Raw genomic sequence first — 27843 nt, forward strand, 5'->3', positions numbered from 1 at the left:
TTAAGATAATAACTTGGACTAAGGGAATGACTTAGAGGGCTTTAAATTAGTTAGAATCTATTGTGTTTAATCTTTGGCTGATCATCAAAATGTAAGTGATGAGAGAGTTCAAAACAAATTCCAGGGTTTTCTTTAAAGCATAAGATGCCTAATATCTAGCACACAGAATGACATAAATGTTTTAGCATAAATTAACAACAGATACTTTTAAACAATTCAAATTAATGAATACGGTGTTTATCATGCACAACATGATGTGTTATAGTATATATGCATCGTGGAATGCTTAAATATAGTTGATTATCAAATTCATTCCCTTACATATCTATCATTTTTGTGGCGAGAGCACTTAACATCACTCTCTGCGTGTTTTTAAGAATACAACATGTATTTCATCTTAGTTCATTTTCTATTGCTGTACCAGAATACCAAAGACTGGGTAATTTATAAAGAAAATAAGTTTTCTTTGAAATATACAACTTTTAAGTTCAGGGATACATGTGTAGGATGTGCAGGTTTGTTACATAGATAAATGTGTGCCATGGTGATTTGCTGCAGAGATCATCTTATCACACAGATATTAAGCCCAGTGTCCATTAGGTATTTTTCATGATTCTCTCTCTGCTTTCACCCACTGCCTTCTGACAGGCCCCAGTGTGTGTTGTTCCTCCCATGTGTCCATGTGTTTTCAATATTTAGCTTTCACTTATAAGTGAGAGCATGTGGTATTTGGTTTTCTGTTCCTGCATTACTTTGCTAAGGAAATTGGCCTCCAGCTCCATCCATGTCACTGCAAAGAACATGATCTCATTATTTTTTGTGGCTGCATAGTATTCCATGGTGTCTATGTCCCACATTTACTTTATCCAGTCTATCATTGATGGGTATTTAGGTTGATTCCACATCTTTGCTACTGTGAGTAATGCTGCAATGAACATACTTGTGCATGTGTCTTTATGACAGATTGATTTAAATTCCTTAGTGCATAAGAGCTTCTTCACAGCAAAAGAAACTATCGACAGAGTAAACAGACAACCTACAAAATTGGAGAAAACTGTTGCAATCTATCCTTCTGACACAGGTCTAATATCCAGCATCTATAAGGAACTTAAGAAAAAACAAGCAACACCATTTAAAAATGAGCAAAGGACATGAATAGACATTTCTCAAAAGAAGACACATGTATGACCAACAAACATATGAAAAGCTCACCATCACTGATTATTAGAGAAATCAGTGGGAAAAAATGTAGTTTGATTAAGAGATACTTAAGGGACTTAACAAAATGAAATGTAGATCCGTTTTGGACAAAGTAGCTAAGTAGTATATTTTTAAATGTTAGAGAAAATTTAAACATAGACTAGGTATTACATATGAAAATGTATTGCTACCATAAATCAGAGGTTAGATTAAGAAGTAGATATAGAGCAACATATAAAATGATCTCTTCAAAAAGAGATACATATTCATATGAATGTCTTTAAGTGTATGTGCATAAATGGAGAATATCTGAGAGTCTGTGTAGATATTCAATAAAGTTTTAGGAGTAGTGATGTCCTAGGTAGAGAGAATATGGTGAGAATGGTGTGTTGGTATTTAAATAAGATATATTTTTGAATCTTTCTAATTTTTACACAAAGATTTTACAATGAACATATACAAATTTTATAATGATGAAAGCTAATTTTAATTTAAATATTTGGTTTTAGAAAATATTTAATAAAGGGTTAAATAGCATTGTCCAATTTTTTAATTTTCTCTTTCCTTAAATTGCAATTAATAGGCATGCCTAAATTTTAGTACACAGTATTTAGTGACCTATTTTAATGTTTCAATCTAATAATCTTACTTGTATATACTTTTGGATAAATAAATAAATAAATAAACTATTCCTTTTTTTTCTCTTATGTCATGTGTGCCACAACCTGTCAATTATTACAGCTTCATCATTTAGCATTTATTTTGTTGGTCACTAGCTGCCATACAAAGCATAGTCTTCTTTATGCTTTATTTTGGGATGCTTCATTACATTACAATGAATTAGAAATGAATATTTCAAATAAATTTTTAAAAACAAATATTGACATTCTTCCCATTATATAAAAAATGTTTTAATTGAGACAAAACTCAAAATAGTCACACACATCAATTATCATCATGGTTCTCTGAAATATTTTCTTATACAAATAAAATATTTAAAATAAAAAAATTACATTTTTAAAATCTAATGAACTGTTTAATTATTTTTGTCCTGCCTTTCCCCATGAAGATTTCAAGAGACTTATTGGAATAGATAAAGCATGACAGATAATTATCAAATAAAAATGAGAATAAAAGTTAAAAACCAAGATAGAGAGGAAAAACACAAAATTATTTTTTAAATGCATAGAACATAGAATAATAATCAAATAACTAGTGCATATGATTTACAAATATTTTTAATGTCAATTACACAGTTAATAATAAAAATGAGATAAAGTTAAATCTATTGCTGTTAATTCTCCAACTGAATTGGAATTGCTTCAGAGAATACTGCTGAAGATACTGTGGGAAGTAATAAACAACATTCTCGAAATGTTAATCCATGTGCTAGGAATCATAAGCTAATTTTGACATTATTCTTTGCTCTTTAAATTGGAAACACTTATTTCCACATGTTTAGAAATTCACAACTTAATTTCTGTTTTTTCAAAGAACTAACTTCTAGTTCAGCGGATAGTCTTTTAAGGTAGTACAAGGGTACCTTAAAGGTATTAGTGTCATTAATGTTAATGACAAGTAATTAGAAAACTGGAGATTAAATTTTATAACCTTTAAAAAAAAAACTCTACAATTTAAAAAGTTCAAGATGATTACATTATGAATATGAATGGAATTCCATTAGTCAGTTCTTTATGTATATATAATTCTGTATTCCTACATTTTATGAGGAACATTGACTTTTCAGTAGAGTTATGAACATTTATTTATTTAAATCAACATATATCTGTTAAATTTTGCCATATGTGTAATACATTGCTTGGTGCTGATGATTCAGTGACACGTAGGCACTTGAATTGGTGAATTTTAACATATGACATTACAATAGTACTTGGATGTTTGATCAATAAATGAGTAAATTCTCTGGTTGAGCTATTACTTCTGTAGTCTAATAATTTGATAATATATAGGCAATGCTAGAATAGTGGTGAAATAATACACAGATCCCTTAGGTTGTTACTGAGGTAGAAATTCATCAGGAGCTCCAGTATTAATTTAGCATTTGCCTTTGACATTTAGAGTGGGTAGGAGGAGGGATCTTGTCTTTAACTCTCATCAGTGTCTGGTATACAAAGTTATTTTCTTTTTCTGTTTTGTTACAATAAGAGTAATGGTAGGCATTGATATACTAGTTTGAATTTAAAAGAACAATCTTCCTCAAATTTATCAAATAATTCACCCACTTGTTAAAAATATGAAAGGTGAACCAAAAGCCAGCGAGAAAGGTAAGTTTGTACATCTTTTCAAAGATTAGGGTTCCTGGCCTCTTTTGAGACTGCTTTCTATTTAAGTATCATTTCATTTTAATATTACCACGTCATAATCTGTAATAGCTATGTGGAAATCACAAACAAACATTTCTACATCCTAGCAGACTAATCTTAAGGGAAAGTGTGTGCATAAGGAGGAAGGTCAGCAGAGAGAATGAGGGAAAGATATGAGAGTAATAGAAAGTAAAAGTAGCAGAGAATCAAACATTTTGATTAACCAACAATTAATTTAGTTGAATATGAATTCTAAATAACTGTTCCTAGATTGACTTTCTATTTTATCAATGTAACCATATTGATTGATTAAATCATATATAAACACAGCGTGAGATGTGCATTTTACACCCTTGTGTCTACAGCATACATTTTGGCTGTCTCTGTTCGAGGGGCTGCATATGACTTGGCCAGAGAAACACCCGTGGCTGAATAGGCTTCCCTCAAGGAATAAGGATAGTTTCTCTCAGGTCCAACATCTGTTTGAAAGAGATATAAAAATAAGTAAGATTCAGTGAACTTTGGAAAATTATAAATCACCATTTCATATGTTCTTCCTCAAAAGGAGCAAGAATATAGACAGTCAAAGTAGGTAGCATCTTGGAACTCTAAGAAGAATCCTAGAAGACAATCTAAGATTTTCATGCTGAAAGTTACTTTAGGTTTAAAATTCAGCCAAGTAGTTTTCCTTTTTTCTTTTCTTTTCTTTTTCTTTCTTTATGATGAAGAATCTAAGGTGCTATTTTTAGAAACCCAATATAACATGTTATACCCTTTAACAAGAAACTTTTGGCTGGCTCTTAGTGCACTTCTTCATTTAACACTAAACATACATTTATTTGAGTGGGTGAAGATATATATATATATATATATGCAAGTGTGTGTGCACACATATATGTATATGTGTATATATATGCATATATGTACAAATGCATTTGCAGTGTGTGCCTATACACATATGTTTCTGTATACATATGTACATGTGCATATATGTAACTGTACACATATGTACAGATGCATATATACCTATGTATGTATGTACATAATAATATATATATTACTATATATAATTATATATTTATTATAATTATATATTAGGTTATATATAATTATAAAAATATATAATTAGAATATATGTATATTAGAATCATACATATATGTATGTTAGAATTTTACATATATGTGTATTAGAATTATACATATATATATGGATACCATTCACATTCCCTTGAACAATTGGAATTTTTGATGGTAATAGATAGGAATTTAAATAAATAGCATTATTTTTTAATTTTGAAATGTGTTTTCACTGACTTGGGAAAAAAGATAGTGGAGGCAAGGAAGTTTGCTCTTTTATTTTATTCTTACCTTTAAAAAGGCATAAGCAGCAGGTGAGAACCGCTCCAGCCAAAAAGCAACCCAGAGACCCAGCCATTCCAAGCCAACAGGACCAACCAAATTTATATTGGATACCAAGAAATATATTGTGCAAAACCAGAGAAGAACGTTCCACATAAACATCAACAGCATACCACACAGAGCCAATGATTCCTGGGGCACCTGAAAGGGAGGATGCAGCAAATAATAGGGAACGATTTCTGAATTTAAACCCCAAAATGCCTGCTTACTACCCAAAATGCCTGGCATCATTGCATCATTCAGAGGTTTTAAAATGGTAACATGGATTCACTGGCAACCCAGACTTTGGACACTTCTTCTATCTCTTTCTTTTGCCTTCCATCTTGTACATTTTTAAAATTTTATCTCAGTTTATACATAAAGAAAATACAAAAAATGGAATAACGTGCTCATCTGTTTGTGTAAATCTAAACTTGTGATTATGGTTTTCTTTAACTCTCTTTTTTTTTCCAGTGCCATGTTAGTATTGTATAAAAGAAAATATTAAAAACAAAACCAAACATAACAAAAAGGACATAGTCTAACACAAATAACATAGAGCATATATTCATTCTATATTGATTTTTTAATTGTGAGTAAATACCATTATGAATATTTATTGCTCCATATATCCTGTTTTGAAGCTATGCCAGCTACATAATCAGCACCCATGTGAAAACTGTATTTAAAGTCACTGATTTTGGTGTTTTGAGGTCAAAAACAAACAATTGAAGTAAAAATTGTTTTTATTTTCAAATAAATATTTATCTACTACTCCAACACCATATAAGAATGGACCAAGAAACATTATTTCCTTTAAATATATTTCCACAGATTAGCCTCTCTGACAATTAACTGGCTTGAAATGATGCCAGTAGATTCCTGTTATTTTAAAGGTATAAATTGCACAGCAAAACCTAGATGCAAGAAAGAAACGTGGTGAATTGGGGGACAAAACACTGTATTAAAAGAGTGTTTGTAAAATATGTAGTCTCCACACACTAAATGCCTAGCAGAAGGTAGTTAGAAGAAATCAGTAATCTGTATATTGTCTAAGCGTGCTTGAGTTGGATTTTCAGTTATTTACTTCTAAATGTATGCTTACTGATATCCTGAAGTCATGCCAACATTAGTATTAAGATCAAGATCTTGGCCACCAACCCCCAAATAACTGGATCCTGCTTTTCTTTCATTTCAAACTTGTTACTCTATGCTAAATTAGATTCATGTGTTCACAAAGAATCTCTTCAAATTACTTGCCAGAGTTGTTCCACTATCTAATGAGATAAAATATAGATATATTTGTCTTTCCCAAACCTAAACAAAATAATAAAATAAAATATATAGTTTCCAAAAATATTTAAATTTTTTCCCTAGAGAGTCCGAGATATCTACTTAAATCACTATTTAACTTCATTTTTCTCCTAATTGTTTAATGTAAGAACTTTAAGAAGGACCGGATAATGCACATATAACCTTTAGAAAATGCAGTATAAATTGCAAAAGCTTTTCTATAATACCATTATCTGCAGTTTTCAGTTAGATAGAAATTCGTTTTCTAAAACCTCAAAATATATTATAGGCTTTAAAAAATAAATTTTATAGCACACTAATTCTTAATAATGTTTCCAAAGTTTAGGACATGCTTTGTCTTTTAATTTAGTTATTTCTTCAGTCATTCCTATCAGGATTTTTTTCTGTGACTTATTCTATTACTGTTATTTGTTTTGTTGTTTTATGTAAGATCGGTATTTACGGATTATGTCTCAAAAGTATTCTGGAACAAAACTGTATAACCATAAATAATTAGATTAAATGATGTTTAAATATGTTAAATAAATACATTGTATATTAAAAAGTTTTATGCTGTCAGTGGGCTAGATAATGAAATAAATGGCTTAAAGAGGGGAAGAATTCTAAATGTTTATAACTTTGTAATACAATCTGAGGATTATTAGGATGTTGACTCAACATTTCTGTGTAAAAAATCAGGGAGGCCCAAGTTTTGAGCATATAAATGGTTAGGCAGTCAGCTAAGAGTTTGCTGTGCCCACACTGAATCTTCACCATAGCAATTCAGGGTACATGTTACTACCTTAGCTTCATGCTCCTTTGCAGATCAGGAAACAGAGACATGGGTGAAGATATCACACATGAATATCTCCAAGTGTTTTTAGTTCCAAACTCCGTATCGATTTACTACCCCACACTGCCTGGTCAGGCTCCCACTTATATTCGCTTTGTTAACAGACAAGATTTTTCCTGCTAACAGACAAGAAGAAGACATTATATTGTGAAAGAAGAGGACTAAGCTTTGAAGTTGAAGATAGACCTGAATAAAGTATCAATTTTGCTGTTTCACTAATAAACGCTACTTAAAGTGCTTTTTGATTTATTATAGCCACACTTGAAGTCTTCAGAACTTCAGTTCTGTATCTGCGTTTTAAGTGGGAATACCAATATGATCTATTTATTGTTACATTTATAAACAGATGGGTTAGCACATGGGAAAAGTTTAACATAGGACTTGGTACAATTTTTAGTTTATTGCTAACAAGAGTTGATGGAGTTGGTAGAGGTGGGTACAGGTAAGGAGGCAGATGTTTGGGGTTACTTTAGGATTTTAAATTCAGTAACAATTACAAAATAAATTATTTTTAAAAATGAAGTTACGTAACTTTCTAAATGGCTGAAACATCGTTTTAGAGTTTTTTTTTTCTTTTCTTTTTTCTGAGATGAAGTCTTGCTCTGTCACCCAGGCTGGAGTTCAGTGGTGCAATCTCGGCTTACTGTAACCTCCGCCTCCCAGGTTCAAGTGACTCTCCTGCCTCAGCCTCCCGAGTAGCTGGGACTACAGGCGTATGCCACAATTCCTGGCTTTGGATTTTTAGTAGAGACAGGGTTTCACCATGTTGGCCAGGCTGGTCTGAAACTCTTGGCCTCAAGTGATCTGCCTGCCTTGACCTCCCAAAGTGCTGAGATTACAGGTGTGAGTCACCGCACCTGGCCTGAGAGCTTTATACTTTGTTCTGAGATAGTAACAAAAGGCGAATTACCTGACTTCAAAATTAAAGTCAGCAGTGCTGGTAGATGTGATCTTTAGTTTTTCAGTCTAGAAAAGGAAGCCACGTACAATCTGAAAATGAGCAGCTTCAGAGCAACACACCTCTTTACTTCAAGTCCTTAGCAGAGTCTCCCTACCCCTATTGCTAGTCCAGCCAGACCAGTACCTGCTATCAGTAGCGTGGTTCCAGCAACAAAGCAGAGGCGGACTTTCACGTACGGCTCATCAGGAAGGAATTTCACGCAGTCAAGACCAAGGAGCAGGGTGAGAAATCCAAACCCAGCTAGAACGTCTGCAGTAATCATCAATGCTCGAGTTAGCACCAGCTTCACTGGAAGACCAGGGCATATGGTTAAAACAGAGTCAGAGGAAGGAAACATACTAACTCATAGAGACATAGCAAAAAAATCAGACAACTAGCGAACATTAACACACAACCACTGGGAAAAGTCAGGTTTCACATTTGTATGAACTTGGACATGAGTACCCCTCACGTTTTCATAAAACTAAAAAATACTCGATTATTGACATTATTGCTTGCTTAAGCACTGTTTACTACTTAGTTTTGTTGGTATACTAGCAGATTGCATTCTGGTAGATAGTGGAGAATAAAGAAATGTTTTCCTTTTTGCCTCATGCTCTGGAAAATGTCTCATTCACAAATATTGTAGCTGATTGCTGAATCGAAGGTAGCGTATCTATTCTACAAAAATTTCCCAATAAATATTGAATAATTAATCATTATAATTGTTTTAAACTTTATTGAAAAATAATAATAATTAGTTAAAATTTGACACAGGATACTAGAATAAAATATTTCAAGACTTCTTTTTTTCTTTTGCCAATTCAGCATAGTAGAACCCATCAGGAGATCTTTAGAAGAAGGAGAGTTATTTTGTGCTATTAAGTAGAAGGGTATTTCTGGAAATTAGATCATTTTCTCTTCCAGCGATTTAAATCATGACTCTTCTTGGCCAATATTGCATATTAAGCCTTCAACCTTGCATTGTCAAATGACCATATTTTAAAGCTACAGGCAATAAGAATATATGGTAGACAGCCCAGGAAAGAAAAGATCAGGAAGATGAAAGTGGAATAGTAGTAATTGTCTTCTGCAGTAGAAGCATCTTCAACTGTGAAAGCCTCCTGAACTCTGAGTTATAGCTATGCTGAGCTCAACTTAAGGAAATTGTATCTTAAATGGAAGTTTAATTAACTAAAGTCAGAATTATTACTATTCTAGCTGACTGATGGAGAAAAGTAATAAAATTTGTTCCTTTTATGGTATAGCAATTATGTTTTATTTTCATATTGATATGGAGTTTCCTTGTATTTTAAATTATTTTTCTCCTGTGGTAGGTAAACTTAGGGCTTATTTGGGAATATGTTGCTTGCAAAAATGCAGCCAATATTCCTTTTCTTAAAATTAAAAAAAAATTATGATGCATCTGAGAGAGAAAATCAATGCATAAAATCAGCCCCTACCTCATTAATAAACATAATTATCTTATTAATATATATGAATATTTGTTTCTAAAACAGAATTCATAAAATCTCAAAATTTAGCATTATTACAAAAAATTTAAATGTTCCAAATCTAAAAGTCATTTTTCTCAAAATTGAGGAAAGAGAAAAATACGTAACCCATTGGATAATATTACTATTTCAACATATCTCCTTAATCACTAAATAGCATATATAAGTAGGCCTCCTACTCTGTGCCCTAAGCCAAAAGGTTCTTGTTCTTTGAATGTCCTCCCTTGAAATTTTTCAAGTACCATTTGGAACACAGTACTACCTGGGGCCAAGAATATCATCAGAATAGGGCCGTCTGAACTCATTCAAACTCTTGGGGGCCTAGGTCTTCTTCCCTTTGGAACTCTCCAACTCCTATCCCACATGTAGGGTCTCTCAAGAGCCTATGAGGTGGACCAGAGGCCCCATAGCCAGCCTGGCTCCAGGAAGGCAGTCCTGAAAGCAGATAGGTCATGCTGGCCAGCGATAAATTTCTTTTTCTGGGATCATGTGAGATTTGACTGCCAGAATAGTGTTAATATGCTGATTTGTGGGGACTCAATTATCTATGTCAGCTGGAGCCATGACAAACATATTTGTCTGGATTAAACACCTTAAGTATATAGGACAGTGAAAAGAGTTGTCTAATTGTAGTTGTGTGAAAGATAGCAAAAAGTAAAAATAAAATCCTACTTCCTCATACGTAACATCCTAACCTAGAGGGTATAGATATGTCATTTTCCTAGGGCACATTTTCATCTCTGCTGTCTTTAAATGTGGTAGAAGTTCTTAAAGAAAAGTAATGGGTCTTTAGTGTATTATTTGAAAGTACTAGGTTAAAAAAGGGAAATGTGATAGCATAAGTCAAAGACAAAAAAGGAACATATTTAAATATAAACAGTAGTTTCCTCTATGTAGTGAGCTTATGAGTTATTGTATTTTATTCTTGCATAAATGTATATAACAGTATTTAAAAGTTTGAAATATTTCATCTTTCATTTTCTTCTCAGCTTATGAATTAAAATCCATTTTAATGAAGTTTTAGAACAGGCTAAATGTTCATTCCTGTTCAGCAAACAGTGTTTCTTTTTGAACTAGGTTAGCACAGAGAGGGGAAAAGAAGAAGAACTAAGAGAATCTTTTTTTAACAAAAATAAAACAAAGGACTTATGAATTCTGTTTTAAAAGATGTTTCAGGCACCCAACTTTTAAATAGCAGACGAAGAATTTTAGAGCACTACTCTTTTTAAGTGCTTTCCTCGGGACTGAAATAGCTGTTCAGGTGAAAAGTCACATTCCAAGGGTTTAACTTTTTATTTATCTTGAGAAAAGAAGTTGGCTTATGGTGCCATCACCTATCATTTGCTTTGAAAGAGACTAAAACCACTTTGCTTTCATAACAGAACTGGTGTTTTTTTCTTAAATAAAAAAATAAATAAACACTATGGAGAAGGATTGAGAGAATCAACAATAAGACTTTTAAATATAAGAGATTTCTTTATTCATAGCATTGTGAGCTCTGCTAACATGTGACTATGTTTTATTTTATTTTATTTTATTTTATTTTATTTTATTTTATTTTAAGATGGAGTCTTGCTCTGTCACCCAGGCTAAAGTGCAGTGGTGAAATCTCAGCTTACTGCAACCGCCACCTTCTGGGTTCAAGAAATTCTCCTGCCTTAGCCTCCCAAGTAGCTGGATTACAGGTGCCCACTACCATGCCAAGCTAATTTTTGGGGGATATTTTTTAGTAGGAATGGGGTTTTACCATGTTGGCCAGGCTGGTTTTGATCTCCTGACCTCAAGTGATCCATCTGCCTCAGCCTCCCAAAGTGCTAGGATAACAGGCGTGAGCCACTGCACCTGACCTTAATGATAATTTAAACCTAAAAGTAGGGAAGATAAGGGAGCTAACTTTAATGTTGCCTCTAACAGTGTGTCACATGTGTTGATGTTTTCTTCTAGTGATTCCCATAGTCTATGTCTCACTCTCTGGCTGTCTACCCTTTTCTGTCTCAGCCACTGTATCTTCACTCTCTCTTTCTTAGCAAGCCTCTAATTGAAATAATTATAAACTTTCTATTTGAACTAAGTCATTGCTTAAAACATCTCTAAAATGCATTTCACTTAACGTGTCCAGACTAATCATGAAATTACAGCACCCTAAATAATTCATTCCAATTTAAAAACCATGTACTGTAACTCTACTGTGTATGAGGCACTATGCCTGGCCCTTTAGGGGATAGCGAAGATAAATAAGTTAATATTTTTACCCTCAAGAAATTTACAAATATATGAGAAAATAGAAAATGTGCTAAAGCATGTATTTCCATTCACATTTTAAGATGAACTCAATTTCTAATTGAACCATTTCAAACTGGACCAAGCTTTAATATAGTACACTAGAAAATGAAGCACAAAATGGAAATCTGAACTCAGTTTTCTGTCTCTTCTCCTTCCTGGTAAGCAGGGAGATCTAAGGCATACGTACATGGATGTTCCGCGAGTATAGAGTCATACTCATCACAGGTGCGAATCCCATCAAAAGCATTTGTGACACATTCCCACCAGAGGCCTCGGCACTTTGTGCTCACCTAAATGTTAGAGAAGACACCGTGTGAAACAATTCATGCAGGCACACTTCAGCTCCCCTTGATCAAAGGGAGAAGTTGACTGTTGTGTTTAATAGCAAAGGAAGTGGCTACACGGGTGATCAGAATTTCATTTACAACAAACAATGCATTTTAAAATATTTTCCTTTAAGCACACACAATTAAAGCCTTTCTGGACCAGGAAATGAATCCACTTCCTCATGTAGGGAGGAGGTAGATAAATAAGTCACGGCTAGAAGAGATAAAACCATAACTAAATATATTTAAGTATCTATGGCTACTTCCACCATTGAGTTATGATTACAGAAAAATATTATTTCATTTCTCTGTACTGACATTTACTCACCAAAAAAAAAAAACCCATGTAACAATAGATAACTGTTGACACCTTGAGTCTATTAGAAATATATATTGTTTCTTTATCATGAATACTGAGTTCCATGAAGAAAAATGTTATCTTTACATATGAAGTAGATAAATTTAAAATAATTAGCAAAGAAAACTAATAAATGAAAATATGCCAGTAAATAAAATATAAAGTCCCCAAATCTTATTTCTTGCTCCATGATATATTACAAATGTTTAAGCTATGTAATGGAGGTAAACAAACTGAGCATTCATTTCATACAACTTGACAACTGTAAACCATTTTTACTTGGAAATGATGTGCAGATGACTCTAAGCATCCACTTAGAGCTAAAAGGTACCAGTGCCCTGAACCTTCTCATACTTTATCTACAAACTGTAAGTCACAATGGATTTCTTAGAATCGTAAACATGCCAACAGAAAATACTTTTAGGTGTTCTTGTTAGAGCTCCAGCGTATGGAACAGAGCTAATACAATTGTTTCCTCTGACTCAGTTACGGATTGAAATTACCTTGTCTGTCTGGGAACAGTTTAGTAAAGTTTAACTATGAATTGTCTTGGAAAACAAAAACTTAATTTTTCCCCAAAAAAGAATAAATAACAGAGCAGGGTGGGAAGAGGAATGCAAAGGAAAGGGGTTAAATTTGTGTAGGGAGAAAAAAACCATGAAAACATTTTGCTTTGCAAAATAAAATAATAGTCAGGAAGACATGCACTATGAAACTCTCTGCCCCATGCTATTTTTTGAAGCTGTGTTATGTGACAAATAAAATTCTACTGCTTGCAACTTCATCACAATTCTGAATGTGGTACCTCTATTACTACTTTATATGTAAAATACTTATAATTGGTAATAATTTTTCTATACCGAGTCTATACCATGAGGTAGTTACTATTTAGCATATTATTATTTTGCTTATTTCTTTTTTTTTTTTTTTTTTTTGAGACGGAGTTTCACTCTTGTTACCCAGGCTGGAGTGCAATGGCGCGATCTCGGCTCACCGCAACCTCCGCCTCCTGGGTTCAGGCAATCCTCCTGTCTCAGCCTCCTGAGTAACTGAGATTATAGGCATGCGCCACCATGCCCAGCTAATTTTTTATAGTTTTAGTAGAGACGGGGTTTCACCATGTTGACCAGGATGGTCTCGATCTCTTGACCTCGTGATCCACCCGCCTCGGCCTCCCAAAGTGCTGGGATTACAGGCTTGAGCCACCGCACCTGGCCTTATTTTGCTTATTTCTTAAGGGACCCTAAGAGATATTATTTATCATCCATTTTAAAAATGAGAAAATTGGGGCACAGGAAAGTTAAGTGATAACCCCAAGAAATCATAGTTAATGGAGGAGACAGGACTCAAAAACAGCAGTAAGTGTGTGTGCTCCTAATCATTGCAGTGTATTTAAAACCCATTTTTTTTTTATCATCCAACAAGTCTCACTATTGGGCATTTATTCAAAGGAAAGGAAATCAGTGTATCTGCACCTCTGTGCTCTTTGTGGCACTAGTTACAATAGCCAAGACATGGAGTCAACCTAGATATCCAACAACAGAGCAATGGATAAATATAATGTGCCATATATACACAATGGAATACTATTCAGCCATTAAAAATGAAATTTGTTTATTCAAGTCGGCATGGATGGAACTGAAAGACATAATGTTAAATGAAATAACCCGGGAATAGAAAGTTAAACATTGCATGTTTTCATTCATATGTGGAAGCTATAAAAAGTTGATCACATAGAAGTAAAAGGTAGGACAGAGGATACTGAAGGCTGGGAAGGGTAGGGGGCAGGGAGTAAAAAGAGATGTGCTAAGAGGTACAAAATTATAACTAGATAAGAAGAATAAGTTCTAGTGTTCCATAACAGTGGCCCCCAACCTTTTTTGGCACCAGTAACCGGTTTCACGCAAGACAATTTTTTCCATGGAACCAAGGGGTAGGGGCTTTGGGATGGTGTTGGATGAAACTGTTCCAGCTCAGATCATCATGCATTAGATGCTTATAAGGAGTATGCAACCTAGACCCCTCACATGTGCAGTTCACAGCAGGGTTTGCACTCCTATGAGAAGTTAACACTGCCACTGATATGACAGAAGGCGGAGCTTAGGTGGTAATGCTCACCTGCCCACTGCTCACTTCCTCCTGTGCAGCCCAGTTCCTAACAGGCCACGGACTAGTACTGGTTTGTGGCCCGGGGTTGTGGACCCCTGTTCTATAGCACTCTTGGCTAACTATTGTTAACAGTGACATAATTTCAAATAGCTAGAAGAAGGATATTTAATGTTTTCAACAAAAAATATAAATGTTTGTGATGATGAGTATCCTAATTACCCTAATCTGATCAGTACACATCGTATGTATCAAAACATTTCTATGTACCCCATTAAAAGTTGTGCATGTGCTAAAAAAATTGTTTAAACAGTTAAAAATGTTTAAAAACAATTTTTACAAAAGAATTCCAAATTCATTTTAAGATAAATCATCCAGAATTGGGTATTGGATGATAGCTTTGGGTGAAGTCAGCCCTAACTTGAACCTCATCCCAATGATATTATTCTGCAAAACTTCACTTTGGCATGCTCTTCCTTAGGTTTAAGCTGGAAGCAATGCCTTGGACTTTCTGGAAGATTATATGACCTTGTGTGACACAGAGACCAAAAAATCTAATGATAAACAGGTATCCTGTGAAATTTAATGCATACATTTCTAAAGAATGTGAACATCTAACTTTATATGGGCATTACACAGACATTAAATTTATATATGCATATATGCATTAAATATTAAATATAGATTGACACTCTTACTATCTATTTTGCAACCTTGGGCAAGATCTTACCTTTTTTGATCCTCAGTCTCCTTATCTGTATACAGGAGGTAATGATAGATGGTTATAAGAATTAAAAATTATAAATACATATGCAATATAAACGATATGCTCAATAAATAAAAATAGTAGTAGTAAAGTGCTTAAACATCATAATGACTTGAGCAGTGACTGTATTGGACTTTATCAACTAACCACAGTGAAGATGGAGAAAGATGGCGGCCTTCAGAAAGATACGTCCACATTCTTACCCCCAGAATATGAACTTATTTGGAAAAATGATTTTTGAAGATGTAACTGAGGACATAGAGATTAGGAGATCATATTGAGTTATCCAGGTGGGCTGTAAATTAATGGCAAATTTCATACAAGAGACACATGCAGGAAACAGAAAAGAAGGATGCAATATGACCTCTGAGGCAGAGAGATTGGAGGGATACAGCCCCAAGTCAAGGAATGCCTAGAGCCACCAGAAGCTGGAAGAGGCTAGGAACAGATTGTTCCAGAACTTTCGGGGGAATGCAGCCTTGCAAACTTCTTGATTGTAAGCTTCTAGCCTTCAGAACTGAGAGAGAATAAAGTTACCTTTTGTTAAGCCACTGAGTTAATGGTCATTTGTTATGGTAGCCCTAGGAAACAAGTATAGTAGAGATGGTTTATACAGAACTGCTGTAGCATAACAGAAAACAGACCTTCACAAAGCTGACTGCCCCTGCCTCTCTTAATCAACAGGAACACACCGAATCCAGTTCACTTTAACTCAAGCTAGGTGATATGAGTTTGAAGCCGCCGTAAATCAGACAGTGACTGTCCACAGTTTCTTACTCTCTAAGCTGGCCACTGAAACAAGCTAGCCTGCTATGGTCCTTCCTGTTATATATGAGGCTGTTTAGAAAGTGATCTGATATGCATAATCAAAAATTCTTATTTTACACTAATAAGAGTATTTCTATCTTGCCAGAATAATTCAGTAGTGGTATCACTTTCAAGGCTATTGATCATTTACCTGCAATGACCACATTTAGAAAAGCAATGAGCTCATTAGAGAAAACAAGGAATCCAATTTCATTAGGTATTAATGCTCAGGGGCACACTATTAGATTGCTTGGTATTCACACTCAGTTAAGGTACGTGAGAATAGTGGCTGTAATTAACTAAACTTCTGTGTTAATATAGCACTTACTGGAGACACCCTTAAAGGTGCCTTTGTGTACAAAAGGCAAGGTTAAAATTTTTCATGTTTTTTATCAAATTTAGGAACGTTCTCTGGTATAATTTATGGTCTTCATTTACTTATTCCTCTGTGATAAAATGGCTTATTAGAAACTCAAAGGGGAGCAAATCTAAGTTCTTGAACATTTTAAGACAGGGTTCTTAAAAAGCAGATTGATGTTTAAAATATTATTGTTAACTTTTCTTAAAGGTTAAAAAATGCAAATATTAAGTAGTAACTTAATCTGACAGAGTTGTCTGAAATAGAAGATTTTATTTCTCCTAACATCCAATTTATATACTAATAAATAACATTAAAACAGTGCTAATCTGTATGTTATTTCAATGAATATCTATTGTTCCTAAAAGTGAGGAGTGGGTTATTTCCTAAATGGGGAGAAGTAGGTTTATTTATTTAAGGTATGACAATAAAGCAGAAATCGCAAGCTTGAGGAAAACAAAAAAATCTCTTAATTAGTTGCCAATAGTAATAGAGATGTTACAGAAAAGTTCAGATTTCAGGCTCCCCTTGGAAACTTGGTCAGTCTGGGTACCTGAACTCACCGGTCTCATAAAGAAACAATTAGCAAGAAAGGAGTGGCTGCTCCCATTTAGGTGGGGCTTGTGCTCACCAGGTTCCCCACAGATCCTACCCAATCTGCCTCTCATGAATGTTGGTACTTGGTTCCTTAAGGCATTTGAGTTTTCTCCTCCTGGTACATACTAATTATACTAATGAGAATAACTTTCCTTGCTCTCAACCTGTCAAACTTCTACTTATTATTCAAGCTGCATTTTAAAGACTTCTGATTTTTCATCAGCTTCCCGCCACCCAAGTCTCTCTAGCTGGCATTTACCACATTCTACCCTGAAATCCCACAGGAATTTCTCCATATTAATATAGTCCTTGAAATATTGAATTATCTTTTATATGTGCATTTAGGGCATCTGTCATTTAAAAAACTATATTCATTAAATGCCTGTTATTTACTAGTCAACATGGTGTCCATATTAATGCTGGAGATACTGCAATGATTAAGACAAACATGGCAGCTGGCTTCAAGGAGCGTACAGCCTCTTATTGTTGGTACATAATAGGTGCTTAATAAATGTTTATTGAGGATAAGGAAATCTCAGTGTTTCAGTTAATGCATATTAACTCTTATTGGAAGTGTGGAATAGAAAATGGCTGTTATATGCGCAGTTGTTGCTTAATATGTGCAATTCTACTTGACTAAATAAACAAAAATAGCTAAATCCAGAAGCCAAAGCATTATGATTTAGACTGAAGAGCTTACATTGATTTGGTGTCATTCTGGGCTTTGTCTACTCAACTGGCTTGGAAAGTGTTTACTTCAGTACTACAAATGAGTAGGATGTCACTTAAAAGTGTTAGGAAACCGTAGAGATGATGACTCTTCCCGATTGAATTATAGTGGCATAAATTAGGTCCTTAAACCTGGGTTTTCTTATTCTGGTCTCTGTAGCAGTCTTCCATGGAGACTTCTCCATGCTGCTAATCTTTCTCAGTTTCTCTTATCCACCTTGAAATATAAGCAGCAACAATTTCGTCTGCCTTATATTTTTATATAACTTTTGTGAATTAGAAACACTCAAAAATCCTTGAGAATTAGAGACATTCAACAGTGTTTGACATTTATTTCTTCTCCAGTAACATAGAAAATTATGTGTGTATCTATCTATCTATCTATCTGCCTATCTATCATCTATCTATCTATCTATCTATCTATCTATCTATTTGAAAAGTAAATATATGTGGTAGAGTTTGTAAATGTTTATTCTTGGTTAATCACTATCAAAAAAGATGTTTCTTTGTCAATATGCATTAAGATTATAAATGTACAGAGACAACCAAAATAGCCCATTAAGATATATTATTTTTAAAAAAAACACCTTGCGTATACAAATTATAAGCATTTATAATTTTCACACCACTTTATCATCCATGAGCTGATATATTTTAACATTGAAGATGTAACTTTCCTACTTAGATACCTACTTAGTGCTTACTTAGATATATTTATTAAGATGCAAAAGTTTTAATAACATTGTAGTAAATAATGTTTTACTACTAGAAATGGAAACATTTTCAATTTTAACATAAAATGCATTTGAATTTTTTAACTAAGATTCTTAACATTTTACTTTTATGTTTTATTTTATATGTCTTAACTATTCTAGGGCCTGAATGAAGTCAATACAGGCTTTAATAAATATGAGGGAGCAAGACTAAAATAATCAAAATCAGTGTTGCCTTTTCTTTTCACTCTATATCCTGTATTTATAAGATGTGAAAGAAAAAACATGAGTTTATCTGCAAAAATTTGTTTTAACTCTGGTTATTTGTGGAGCACTGGCTAAACGTATAAATCATAAGAAATTGGATAATGCAAACTTAGTAGAAAAATAAAATTTTGTGCTCTTCACAGGTATATGACCTAAGTTACGTATCTGAACTTTCCAAATATTTCCATTCTAATATTTTTAAATTGTTATATATGTTAAATGTTTTCCTTTTAAAAGTATGGCATTACAACCTTATAATGATTATTGCCCAATTATAAAGATCACAATTTATGTTGAGTGAAATAATACAAATTATTAATTTCTTTTTTCTCTAATTTTTTTGTTATTTATCTCTTGAAAGCAACATGCAAAAAGCCACATTCTCCAGTCCAGAATATACTCTTCATCAACCTTATTAGATATCCCAATAATCAGATTTTTATTCCATAATTATTTTAAAAAATGAGCCAAATACATATCCTGAAAATATTTAAATTGTAGCAAGATATGAAATCTTGCTTTTTAAAAACAAGTAGTCATTTTATTACAGACATACCTCTTATTTAAGGTTCAATGTGAAATTTTCAACAATCACCTCATATTAAGTCATCAATATATTCATTCTTTCAACAAGTATGCTAAGTATGTTACTCGGTGCTCTATCAACTCATGTGAGCAAATGTATCATGAGTTCACATTACATGTACATCAGTGCTAGGTGCTTAGGAAATCATGAGATGAACAAGAAAATATGTGTAGCCTCAAACATCTGCCGAAAGAGTTTGAAATCAATTCGAAGGTAAAAAAAAAAAAAAAAGTATATAATCAAAGTGCAGGCTGGATACAATAATTTTAATATTTACTTTGTGTCTAAAAGAATTGTAATATTGTTAATGAAAATAGAAATCCGAGGAGAGAACCTGATTATAGAGATAAAATAAATACTAATGTGAGCTGCTTTCTTTTGAGGTAATAAAGTTTTAATCATAATAGTGCTCAGCATATAGCAGGTTCTCAGTAAGTAATTAACAAAGATGAATTGAAAATAAAATCTTGTGAAAACATTTTTTGCTTTTTATATTTGAGAGGTTAATAACTGTGTAAGGAAACTTTCTTTGGTGTAGATAATTAAGCATTACATATCTTATAGTTAACATATTAACAATGTTATTATCTCATAATTTATTTTCTTTGTCAAATGTGAGCATTTGATAAATAAACTTTACTATCTGACTTATTGTTTGCCTTATTTCCCCGGTCAGACAAAAAGGAAATAGATCTAAATATAAAAATGGGTGACCAGGCACGGTGGCTCACGCCTATAATCTCACCCCTTTGGGAGGCCGAGGCAAGTGGATGACCTGAGGTCAGGAGTTTGAGAACAGCCTGACCAACATGTCAAAACCCCGTCTCTACAAAAAATACAAAAAAATTAGCCAGACATGGTGGGCAGCGCCTGTAGTCCCAGCTACTGGAAAGGCTGAGGCAGGAGAATTGCTCGAACTCAGGAGGCAGAGGTTACAGTGAGCCAAGAAGGCACCACTGCACTCCAGCCTGGGCAATAGGAAAAGACTCCTTCTCAAAAAAAAAAAAAAAAAAAAAAAAAAAAGACAGCTTAGAGACGTAAACAAAATTTCTCCAAGAGAATCAATACCAAAAATAGGAATAGAATTTAAATCTTATATTCCTCTGTTCAGTGAACATTATGCAAAATGTCATTCCCTTCTCCAGAACAAAAACAAACCAATAAAGTGCAAATAGACAATAATATATCTAACATTTTTTGGCGGATTCATACTTGCCTGCTACTGTGGCAAATGCTTTTGATATACAAGCTCATTTAATTCTGACAAGGAACTTATGATGTGTGCATTATTATTCACTCATTACTGAAGAGGAAATGTGGTTTACAGCTATTTAAGAGTCTGTCTAAATTCATACAGCCACTGCCTGGCAAGGTGGGATTTAACCTCAGGTCCCTCTGACATAAAGTTACATCTGTAAAATTCTCCAATGTAAAGAATTGTGTTCCTACCTCTAAGTGTTGTATAATAAACTAAGCAGAAAAAAATATAGTAGGATGGTTGACATTGATCCATAAAGATTTCTATATAGGCACCAATTTTCATTCATTTAAGCTGTTGGTGAGTAACTTCACCATCCCTCCAATTGCCCCAGATCAGAAAGGCAGATTTTAACTTTGACTGTGTCTCTTCATCACCTACCTCCCCACATGCAGTCAATTATAACTCTCATCAATTTGACATTTTTAGAGTTTCCCATATTTCCTATTTCTTCATGCTTGCTGCCACTCAAACTGAGACCACTATTGTTTCCCTTGTGGTCTATAACAAAAGGCTCCTAGTTTTTCTTCCCATACCTCGTTTTACCTTGTCCGACTTCTCCCTACATATAGCCAGAACAATTAATCTTTCTAAAATACATGCACATATTCCTTAGAGTGACAAACGCTTGCCTATGGTATAAGATCTGTATTTTACATGCTATGGGAAACTCTCGATGACCCAACCCCTGTATCCTTTTCCCTAAACTCGAAACTCGTACTGTGATGAAATATATAAAATACCACAAACATACAGTGCTTTTGTACCTTGATCATGGCTCCTGTCATTTCCTGTGCTTGCAATACTGCCTACTTCTCCTGCCTCACTCACCTGATCTTCATGTTCTAGTTTAGATACTTCTTCTCTTAGGTAGCCTTCACTCATTATCCAAGACCAAGTCCGTCAGCCACTTAGGGTTCTCATTATCATAGTGTCTGATACATCATGCTATAACTGTCTGTTTACCTATTGTCCCTTTCACTGCACTGGGAGCAACCTAGGGAGGCTCCTGATCTCATTCTACTTCATAACCCTGTAACCACCATAGGGCCAAGTATACAGAAGTTGTCAAAAAATATTTGTGAAATGACAAAAGGTAGAAAGAACAGACAGAGAAATGGAGGGATAAAGAGATGAAGGGGAAAGGGAAAGAAAGAAAAAGGACAAGATAGGAGGGAAAGAAAAGAAGATAAGAAAAGGGATGAAAAGAGGGAAGGGAAGTAAATAAAAGAAGACCGGAAAAGAGAAATGATGGAAAAAGAGAAAAAAGTCGGAAAGAAGGAAGGGAGAGTGTCTGAAGTTACAGAAAAATGGAGGAATGGGGGACACTCCCATTAGATTTCCAATGGAAATGCCTGGGGAAGCGCCAGACACCACCAGTCCCTTAGTGAGTATCCAACTACATGGAGTTGCAGACAGTCAGGGAGACCTGATGTTAAAAAGAGAGAGAGAGAGAGAGAGAGGGAGAGAGGGAGAGAGAGACACTGAAAAGGACTTCAGAAACAACTGAGTTCAACTTTATTTTATAATGGAGAAAACTGAGCCAAAGACAAGAAATGTGACTTGCTTACTAGAAGACAGTTAATAAGGGTTAAGATGCAAAGACATGCTTGAAAAATCTCAAAACCCAAATTATCTTCTCCCCATCCGTCTTCTCAGACGCAGATGAATCAATAATGACAAAAGCAGGATGGTAGCTGAGGGCCTCTGGTCACTGATTTAGCGTTGTGTACATCGCAATTCTCTGCACTATTTTTTTTCCTAGCATTTTTACCTAATACAAAGAACTTCATTTGAGGTCGGTAGAGTATGGCAGGCAAAAGGAATTAGGAGCTTTTTCTGCCTCTTGCTTTGAGTTACTCACTTTACTCCCCTAACAAGCCCTGCGCTTTTCTTCACTTTGAGTCTTTGCCACATTGTCGGCTTATCTGAAAGTCTCCTGCTGCCCTTTCTACGTTTTGAAATGCTTTACATTCTTTCAAGGCTTTGCTCTAATGCCTTTTCTTTCATAAGACCTGCTTCAGCGTCCCTGATAGGAAATAATTATTGTATATTTTCTGCCCCAATGATACTTTGCTTATTTCTTTCTTAAAATATGAATTTATTTATGCATTTTATTATAGTTTCATGTGTATTTTTGTTTTCTTCTAATTAAATGTAAACTCCTGGAAGGCATGAGCAATTTTTGCTTTATCTTTTTCTTGCCTAGTAGGAGTAGCATAATTCCCTTTACATGACATAATTTTAATATTTTTTATACTGAACTGAGCCATAGAACTCTTCATCCAAAAATAGTAAAAAAAAAAAAAAAAAGAAAGAAAAATATAATACTCCTTATTTAAATTTTCCATTGGTATTCTCTTTTTTTTCCCTAAAAACAAACAAACGGCAACAAAAAACACTTGTATTGTCTTTTGTCCAACAATTGTTTAAAGTGAGCTGTTGTGGTGGTTCACTCCCATAATGCAAGTACTTCGGGAAGCTGAGGCAAGAGGATCGCTTGAGGCCTGGAGTTGGAGATCTGCCAAGAACACAAAGTCCTTGTTCTTACAAAAAATTTTAAAAATTAGCCAGTTGTGGGGCATGCACCTGTAGTCCTAGCTACTAGGGAGGCTGAAGTGGGAAGATCACTTGAGCCTAGAAGTTTGAGTCTGCAATGAGATATGATCCCACCAGTACACTCCAGCCTGAGTGCAGAGTGAGACTCTATCTAGAAAAAAATAAAAATAAAAACATAAAGTAAGTTGTTATCTCGACCAAAGGTGATATATAAATGAGGATGGGGGCAAGAAAAGAGAAGAGTAATTGAGCTGGTGAGTATCAAAACCTTCAAATTTGTGGATAATGTACTATCCTGGCCTGTTGAAGTAGCAATTATTATAAGAGATTCCTGTCTCTTTAAAAATATTAACAGCTTCCAGGAGGTGGTGGCTCATGCCTGTAATCCCAGCATTATGGGAGGCCGAAGTGGGCGGATCACGAGGTCAGGAGTTCGAGACCAGCCTGTCCAACATGGTGAAACCCCTGTCTCTACTAAAAATACAAAATTTAGCCAGGCATGGTGGTGCGTGCCTGTAATCCCAGCTACTCGGGAGGCTGAGGCAGGAGAATCGCTTGAATCCGGGAGGCGGAGGTTGCAGCGAGCCACACCAGCCTGGGCGACACAGCAAGACTCCGTCTCAAAAAATCAAAATCAAAAACAAAACAAAACAAAACAAAAAACGCTGACAACTAAAGGCATTGTTGAAAGGCAAGGGAGCCTGATTTGTTAGAAGGCTCCTCTTTTAATGTGAAGGTTTCTTTGGGAATATTATAGCAATGCATTTTAAGTATGGGAAATAAGAAGGTAATTAAGAAATATTAAGTATTGTTCAAGGTTAGCAAGGATTTACTTGAGGTGTGTAACCTGGACTGCTCATTCTATTCATTTTAACTAAAAGTATTCTTTCGTGGGACAGATGGCAAATTGGTTGGTTATACTAAAATGAGAGAAGAAGGCACTTTATATGCCAAGACTCTCAGCCTCTCTCTCAGCAAGGTTTGACCCTTTCTAAAACTATTTCTTATCAAATGAAGTTAGCAGTTATGTCAGCTTAAACAGAAGGACTTTTAAATTGTTTTAGAAAATATTTTAACAATGCCTTTAGATGAGATTTTACATTTTTTGCTCAAGTTCAACATATTTCTGTATTAATCTGTATTAATCACCTACCACTGGCCGTCTAGATAATGGCAAACGTTTAATCTGCACTTTTTAGAACGTTTAATCTGCACTTTTCTCTGAGCACTGTTCAAAGGGCATTTATTTCATTCACTGCATGTATTCATGGCCAGATAAAATGCATCACTGGGCTCACTTATAGCAGGCATCCTTTACAGTAGTTCAATTCTATCACAATTTTTGGAAATATAACTTTCTAGCATTAAAGAGGTATTCATAACTCCACTGGTTTTGAAATGCCATATTGAAGTCAGAGGAAAATCAAAAGCAAGAAAAAGTGAACAGCAAACATAATGCACAGAAAAATAGAATGATCATTACTTTCCATTTGGACCTCCAATGTGAGAGTTTTATAAAGAAAATTAGAATAAAAAACAATATAAGCTCATTCGAGTATCTTTCCTAAACTTTATAGAGGTGACATGACAGCATTTGCTAGGGTAAATTGTTCCCTTCAGGATGCACATTAAAAAAGCAAACTATTTTGCTCTATACTCTGTTTTTGAACTCTTGAAATACTGTTTCTTTTTCTTACCTGCAATTTCCTAAGCCTCGTTAATGAATAGCAGCTAATTCTGAATATTTGATTTTTTACTCAATTCTGCCTCTCTCAGATTCCTATGGTCACAGGTAATGCTTTTTAACTTCAAAATTACTTCTTTCTGAGCTTCTCCAGTGAGAAAAATAAAATCCTTAAAGGTGAACCTACTTATTTATCTCTTGCCTAGTGGTCAGTTCCTGACAGCAACTCATTTTCAAGGGAGAATTTCTTAATTCCACGTCTGTCCCCTGTACACTGGGATGCACTGCAAAGACATTTTCTCCCTCAAAATATTTTCTTTTACTTTGAAATCATTTAGGTAACATTTTTTCTATTGCATGTAGTTGAGTAGCTTTTGCATGATTTGCATTTTTCTTACTTAATGTTTTAGATTATTAATGCTCCTCAAAAGAGTCTATCACACTATTCTTAATGCTGTCATCAAGAGTAACAAATTTATCTTTGAAAAAGGGTGGTACTGAAAAGTTTTTCAATTTTATATATACAGCAACGGAAGATGTGAATTTCTGGAGGTCTCAGTAGCAGAGATCATTTAATTATCCTTGTGTAAATTCATCCTTAAGAAAAAAAGAGGAACTATTTAGTAACTTCATCTGTTTAATGGGATAACAAGACTTACCTCATAAGTTAACTATGAAAATTAAATGAGCTGATAATGTAAAGACTCAATATATAGTCCATGTTGCCTATTTTTACTATCATTAGTCTTAGTAAACATACTGAATGTTGTATATGGCAGTTGGGATTTAACAGAAATTTGGACTGGCATGAGTCACTAAAAGAAGTTGCTATCTTCTTACCTCCAGAGAGTCATCAGCATTCACCATCCAACAGTCAGTCCAGGTGGCCACAATCAAAAACCCAGTAGAGAAAAAGGCAAAGAAGCAACCAATGTATTGAAGAAGATCCCTCATTGTGGCAAGCAGCCCATCCAGACAGCAACATGGGCAGATGCCAGCCCTGGGCCCACTCAGGTGGCGATTGTCAGTCTTCTGCGTTTCTGGTACCTGTGGATGTGAAAATACTGGTCTTTTACTTTTTCTCACACCCCTCTGCAGGTGTCTTGAGTTGCCGTAAGAATAATACAAACAGGCTGTAACCAATAGTGGGGTCCTGGAGGTCATTATCCCAAGCGACCAGCCTCCAATCAGAAGCCAGGTCAGTGCAAGGGCTGAGTCTGTTTCGGGTGGGGGAGAGAGGGGTTCTGTAACGTTTTCTGACCCAACTGTGGGCTAATGCGAGATGGTGGTCACCAGACCAAGTGCCAGTGCCAAGATGGGGGAAGGAGGAAGGGTCCCACCCCATGCTGGAACCTGTAAGCTGATCTCTCTCAGGCCCTCTAGGGAGAGTGAGCTACTCTCCTCCCCCTCAGAAGAAGGCTACACGGTTGACTGAGTGTTATTTTATTGTTAGGACTATTTTAATATTCGCTGACTACCTTAGACAGACAGGCCACTGGCGAAACTATGCTAAACAAGTGGTTGCTCAAGGGAGTTTGCATTCCAAAGTGTTGCACAGAACAGCCCCATGAAGGATTTGTAGCACCTGGGCAGTAGAGACAGCCAAGGCTCCTAACCTTTCAGCACCATAGAATGGGAACAAATGTGCATTTTAATGCAGACAGCTCTGGATGGAAACCCTTGCCCTAAATTTATGGTCTGAGAGCTCTTAGGCTGTAGTTTCTGAAAATGCAGGTATTAATATCTTCTTTATATGATATTTGCTCTTCATGTGAGTAATAAATGATATTGTGCCTGTAAGTCACTTAGAATAGTGTCTATCAATAATAGCTAAATGGAAAATATTAACGTGACTAAGAATTTCCTATATTATTACTTTTCTCTCATGGACCAATGTTTGAAAATGTGTCTAATAAAGAAAAAAAAAACCTGTTAGGAAGAAAGTTTGTTTCTTTCTTAAAAAAAAAAAGTTTTTAATATAACAGGGCAACTGGAATTATACCTGTATCTGAATAGATATCCTTAATGAGTCTAAAAATTCCATAACCGATACTCTTTAATATGCTTTTAAAAGCACATATATCAGCATTTTATCTTCATCAGGTAGATGTCTATATACTAAAATAAAAGTTTTGAATGAGAATAGTAAAAACTTATTATTATTAATGCAGGAAATAATGTGAATGGGGAGACAGGGTGAGAGAAAGAAATTGGGAGAGAGAGAAAGAAAGGAGTAAAGAAAAGGCCAGAAATAGTTAATTACTCTGGAATGAATCAGCTACTAAGATATTTATTTTACTAATAGTTCATAAAGAATTACTTTTTTTCCACTTGAAAATTATTTGATTGCAAAATAGAGTATAAAAGGCTAAAATCGGTATTGATAAAACTTTTTTGAAAATATATTACAATGATAAACTTTTGTGACTAAACTTTGTTTTTCTAATTTTAATTCATTGTATTCAAGTATATAAATGTAAGTTTAAATGCAAAAGCTGCAAAACCATAGGTGGAATGTAAGCTTAATTATTTCTATATGGAGAGTCTACAGTACCATCCCTGCAATCTAAAAAACAAGTTTCTTTTTGAGGTTTCAGTTACCGGTGGTTAATCATGGTCTCCAAATATTACATGGAAAATTTAATAGATAAGAGATTCATCAGTTGTAAATTGAGCACTGTTCTGAATAGCGTGATGCAATCTCAAGCCATCCCACTTCGTGTGGGACATGAATCATCCCTTTGTCCAGCACTTCCACAGTGTATACACTACCCACCCCTTAGTCATTTAGTAGCTGCCTCAGCGATCAGATCTACTGTTGTGTATGGCGTGTGTAGGGTCCAGTACTGTCCTCCATTTCTGACATCCACTGAGAGTCTTTGAACATATCCCTCAAGGAGAAGGGGGGATTACTGTACACATTA

The 27843-nt window shown here is 34.7% G+C and overlaps 1 protein-coding gene across 1 annotated transcript; it reads right to left on the minus strand.

The window, feature by feature from the left end:
- Positions 1–1991: 1991 nt before the first annotated feature.
- On the minus strand, positions 1992–26337 carry CLDN16 (claudin 16). The gene is made up of 5 exons (XM_032298261.1): positions 25760–26337; positions 11993–12095; positions 8153–8317; positions 4893–5084; positions 1992–4003 (listed from the first exon to the last, which is right to left on the minus strand). Exons 1-5 carry the CDS (start codon positions 26081–26083, stop codon positions 3870–3872), a joined length of 918 nt encoding a protein of 305 aa, XP_032154152.1. The 5' UTR covers positions 26084–26337; the 3' UTR covers positions 1992–3869.
- Between the last annotated feature and the right edge of the window lie 1506 nt (positions 26338–27843).

The sequence above is a fragment of the Sapajus apella genome, unplaced genomic scaffold (assembly GCF_009761245.1).
Source record: "Sapajus apella isolate SASKATOON/1434 unplaced genomic scaffold, GSC_monkey_1.0 scaffold38, whole genome shotgun sequence".
Classification (NCBI taxonomy): Eukaryota; Metazoa; Chordata; class Mammalia; order Primates; family Cebidae; genus Sapajus; species Sapajus apella.

Excerpts from the sequence above, each read along its gene's own strand:
- CLDN16 (XM_032298261.1), bottom strand. The coding sequence starts at position 26,083 with ATGACCTCCAGGACCCCACTATTGGTTACAGCCTGTTTGTATTATTCT. Across the intron at positions 12,096-25,759 it reads ATGCTGATGACTCTCTGGAG|GTGAGCACAAAGTGCCGAGG; the intron begins GTAAGAAGATAG and ends TCTAACATTTAG. Across the intron at positions 5,085-8,152 it reads AACCACGCTACTGATAGCAG|GTGCCCCAGGAATCATTGGC; the intron begins GTACTGGTCTGG and ends CCTCCCTTTCAG.